General features: G+C 46.4%; 1 protein-coding gene across 1 annotated transcript in view; it reads left to right on the top strand.

Annotated features, from left to right (window-relative positions):
* The window catches only part of Sgsm1 (small G protein signaling modulator 1), an 82725-nt gene that overhangs the window by 33307 nt on the left and 44364 nt on the right, over nt 1–5054 (top strand). Inside the window, exons 9-12 of the mRNA XM_004628019.2 lie at nt 1843–1967; nt 2731–2798; nt 4164–4327; nt 4504–4636. Of these exons, the coding sequence (XP_004628076.1) occupies nt 1843–1967; nt 2731–2798; nt 4164–4327; nt 4504–4636 (490 nt within the window). The remainder of the gene's footprint in view (nt 1–1842; nt 1968–2730; nt 2799–4163; nt 4328–4503; nt 4637–5054) is intronic.

Raw genomic sequence — 5054 nt, 5'->3', positions numbered from 1 at the left:
CATCCATCCATCCATCCATCCATCCAGTCAGTCTCTGGTCCCTTAACCAGCCAGTCACCTCTCCTCACCACAGACCTATTCTCCTGTCCACTGCATTCACTCCTCATCGGCTCATGCCTCTGTTTATATCCATCTACTGTCTTTACACCCATGCATTCATCCATCCAATTATCCATTTATTTTCTAGTCCATCTCTCCTCCTTATTTCTTTAAGGCCATGAATTTAAGATGAACGTTCTTTTCATATAGCCACCAAGAAATCAAAAATGCCATTTAAATTACATATAGGAGTTTTTCACTACCTGAAAATTTTTTACCTTGCTATTTTGAGACTTACTTAGACTGAGGAGGCTTTTTTTGTCTTTGCATAACACATCAGTATTTTAAGTATGCATAAGAGAAAATATAATTTGAAGTGCTTTATCTAAGCTATTCTTAAAGTATCTCCACACTTAAGAGTTTAATCTCCTATATCTCTTTTTGATTTAGAGTCATTGAGGTCCTAATTTTCCACATACAGTAGTTGTCCATTATATCAACAGAAGAGACAATGAATTAGAGCAGTGAGTCAGATGTGGCCCTCCACCTGGTTTTCAAAACATAGATATGGCCATTTGTTTGTGTATCATGTATGACTTTTCAGGCTATGAGGGCAGCTGAATAGTTACAACTGAAATTATATGGCTCCTAAAGCCAGAAACATTCCCTGTCTGTTCCTTTACACTAAAAGTTTGGTTTCCCCTGACCCAAAATAGCAGGAGGTGCAGCATGCATTGTAAGAATGTCACTCTCATCTCTGAGACAACCAGGTCTGAAGTCCCACCAATCACTTGCGATTGCTGCTTTTTGGGGAACTCTGGAGTTGTGGGACTGAATAATGTGCCTGTGTCACCAGCGTCACATTAGCACTGCACTACTCTCACCCACCCTATGCTGCAGTAACCTTTTCATGTTAGAGCTGAATCACAGGCTGATCCTTTGGAAGACATCTAGAATAGCACCTGTTCTCCAAATGTAAAATAACTATGTACAAAGCTTGGTGACAGTGTGCGAACAAACTATGACCAATGTGCATGAGATCATACAGCACACTACATCAGAGTTGTGAGCTGTCACTGATTACAATAGAATATGCATTGTAGGATTTATGGAACACCCTGCTCCCCCGTGTACATGTAGTTCACTGTGACAGTGTGTGTGGTGACTGAGCACTTCTCAGTCTACTCTTCATTCTCAGTGGGTGTTGGTTGTCTGTCCTCGTGGGAGTGAATTTGTTGGAGGAACTGCTTTCTTCGTGTATGAGGGATGTTGACATTGCCCTCCCTACCCAGTTGTTTGGGATAAAATAAGCAGGTGAGGAGTCCTTTAGGCACATTCTGAGAAGGCAGAGGCTCTGAGTGCTAGATAGGAGTGTGGTGAGGGTGCTCTAGAAGCAGGTGTCAAGGTACTGTCTATGGGATGGACCACAGAACTCAGCTGCCATCATAAGATTGGCCAACATGTGTATCTTTTTTTAAAAAAAGAATGACTAAGAGAGACATAGCCTACTACTTGGTTCTAAAGGAGCAGTGGAGCAAGGCCCTTTACCTCAGAGGGAGACATGGATGTGACTGTGTAATGGTAGATGACTTTCTAAAATGGACTCTACACCTGTCCTGGAAGGCTTTGCAGATGGCTTTCCTTAGTACAGCCACCTGAAAGGAGTCAGGATCTTCCTACACCATTGCCTTGAATAACTCACCCTCTTAGTTGCAGTTATGCATCTTTGAGTCAGAAGGCCAGGACCTCTTCCCACTGAGGCTCCAGTACCTTGGCCAGGCCTGAGTGAACCTCTCTCTTCAGAGGGATGACATGGAGGCTGTGCCAGGGTACCTGTCCCTGCACCAAACAGCTGATGTCATGACCTTGAAGTGGACACCCAACCAGCTGATGAATGGGTCCGTTGGGGACCTGGACTATGAGAAGAGGTAAGCCACTGGGTTCATTGTCTGCCCCCCTCCCAAGTCCCTGTATGCTCCTTGGCACGGGGAAGTTCCCTTGGGGGAGATTACTCCCTGCCCCCAGGCCACTCTGCCTGGTTATTGCAGGGTTTTCTCACTCCACCTCCCTGCAGCTGTGGCCTCGGGTGAGTGAGAGAATCAGGAGCATCCACAGACCAGTGGGAAGAGTCTTAGGGTGTGGACGTCAGGTAGCACCCTGGTCAGGGCAGCATGCAGGAGAAATCTGTGCAGTGATCTAGTAAACCTGAAAATAGCAAGACACTCCCGAGTCTGCCTCCTGGTCTCACGTCACTCAGTGAAAGGGGAGTTGTTAGCAAGTGTGTGGTCCCCATGGCTGTGTCGTCTCTGACACACATGATATATAAGACCCAAGAAAAACTTTGGAGTTATAGTCGGAAGAAGCACTGGGCCAGGGCTCTCTGCTACACACAGGACACAGGTATCCAACGCCCAGCCTTATGGCCATCTGCATGTCCTGTAATCCCTACATATTATTTGGAAGGAACATCTGCAAATATTTTAATGTGTATCTCTAAAAAATAACTCTAAGACATAACCACAAGACAGTTGTATTCTATTAAATACTGAGTTTGTGATTCATGTTAGGCCTTGGAGGGATCACTAGTGTTCTCAAAGCTGGATGTAGGAGCCTTTAGGGGTTTCTTTTGGCTTTTTGAACTCTCACAAGGCAGTAAGCTTCCCAAAAGCTAAACTCTCCCTCCTCTTGCAGTGTCTACTGGGACTATGCCATGACCATCCGCCTGGAAGAGATTGTCTACCTGCACTGTCACCAACAAGGTAGGAACTGTGAGGACAGATGGCCTGGCTGGCTGTTTTTAGGTCCCCTGCCAGGCTCCAACCCTGAACATTCATTAGCAAACTGAGACAGTGTGGTGAGTAACTCATATCACCTGTACAGCCTCAAACAAATGACTGCCTCTCTGGGCTGGGTTTCCCCCTCTGTAACATGAGGGTGCCTATTATTTAATCATTGTAACCTGAGGATGAAGTGAAATCATTCCCACATTACAGGTAAAGAGGCAGCTGGACACAGAGTCAACACAGCCTCTGAGCTCCAGAGCCTGAACTTGAACCAGGGCTTTATGTCTCCAAAGTTAGTGCTCTGCAAATTAGGTATCAGTAACCAGCAGTCCTTTAAAGCCAGATGTACCCAGAACCAGCCAGGAGATAATTTACTTTACAAAGCAAAAGGGCCTATGGCTGACCAATAATTATGAGATAGTCCTAATTTTAGACTCAGGCTATGACTCATACTTGTTCTGTAGTTTTGGGGAAGTTGCTTAACCTCTCTGATGCTTGGTTTCATTATCTGTGGAATAAGCAATAATAAAACTTCTAGGAGCCAGGGAGATGGCTCAGTAGAATAAGCGCTTCCCTGGCAAGTGCAGGGGCCTGAGTTCAATCCCCAGTTCTGCAAAAAATAAAAAATAAAACTTCTAGGGATGTTGTGGCTACTATAAGGCAGTGCTTATAACATGCACTAAGCTAAAGTCAAAATGGATTAAAGATCTAAACATTAAAACAGAAACACTAAATCTGGAAAAGAAAGTAGGAGGAACTCTTGAAGACATAGGGGTAGGCAAAGAGTTCATGAATAAAAATCAAATCACACGGGAAACACTTGAAAGAATTAACAACTGGGACCTGCTCTTGTTGAGAAGTTTTGCACGTCAAAAGAAATTACCAACAAAGTGAAAAGACAACCCACAAATTTGGAAAAAATCATGACAAATAAGTACTCAGACAAAGGTCTGCTCTCTAGAATTTATAATGTGCTGTACTTGCATGCAGCAAATGTTCACCATGCTCACCAGAGTAGCTATGGCCCTGAGAAAAGGGTATCTTATGTCTGAAAGCCTCCTTACAAACATAAGTCACATTTGCAGAGGTTTCTTGAGTAACATTGGTTGTTTGGAGGCGTCTTTTTTCCTTGGGTGGCGAGGTAACGTTCTTGACCTTCTCCTATAGTTTCCCAGACAGTGGTGGCTGGTGTGTAGGTTGCATAGGTCTCAGGACCCAGATCCTCAGAGCAGGACCCCTTTGTGTTGGCTTCCCTGGGGGAATGTGTTTTCAGAGCGGGGGTCTCTCACCACACCTCATAGTGACTTCCCACTGGTCTTCTCTGGACTCTTGTGATGGCAGTGGACAGCGGTGGGACGGTGGTGCTGGTCAGCCAGGACGGCATCCAGAGGCCACCCTTCCGCTTTCCTAAGGGTGGCCACCTCCTCCAGTTCCTCTCGTGCCTGGAGAATGGGCTGCTCCCCCATGGTCAGCTCGACCCACCACTGTGGTCTCAGCGAGGCAAGGTGAGTAGTTGGGAAGCCGTAGGCCGGAGGCGGGGAGGTCTGCCATAGAAAGAGGTCCTTCTTGCCTCAGGACCCTGAGGTGTGGCCTCAGGCACTGCCTCAGAGACCCTTGGGCTGGGCAGTCTGTGGGAGCCCCTGTTGCCCTGCGGACCTTGCATTGAGACTAGCTTTTCTAGGGCAAAGTGTTTCCCAAACTACGCAAGCGAAGCCCCCAGGGTTCCTCTGAGTCCACGTCTTCTGACAAGGAGGAGGATGAGGCCACAGATTATGTGTTCCGGATCATCTATCCTGGCATGCAGTCTGAGTTTGGTAAGTCTGCCCTGTGCCCACACCCTGAGCCCAGCTGCTCACTAAGGCTGGAGACCACTCCAGTGTTTGGGACTAGCAGGGGACTTGGAATCAGGAAGTTAAGTATCTTGGCTTCAGTTTCTCCCAAAATGCAGACAAATAATCACTCTATACCTAGCTGTTAACCATGGTTGAGCACCTTCCATCTTGGTTTTTCAAATGTGCATCTCTAATGTCTTATCTATTATTTTTATGCTCGCTTTATACTAAATTAAAAAGAGCCAGCAAGATAGCTTAGTGGACTAAGCGCCTACTTAGACAAGCACAGGGACCAGGGTTTAATCTCTGGCACCACATGTCATGCTGGCCCCACCCCTGGGCTCACTGAGCCAGTGACCAAGTCTGGGCCTGGTGGTGCACACCTGTAATCCCAGCACTG

Source organism: Octodon degus, unplaced genomic scaffold (genome assembly GCF_000260255.1).
Source record: "Octodon degus isolate 3935 unplaced genomic scaffold, OctDeg1.0 scaffold00021, whole genome shotgun sequence".
Classification (NCBI taxonomy): domain Eukaryota; kingdom Metazoa; phylum Chordata; class Mammalia; order Rodentia; family Octodontidae; genus Octodon; species Octodon degus.
This window is presented reverse-complemented; position numbering and strand designations above follow the sequence as displayed.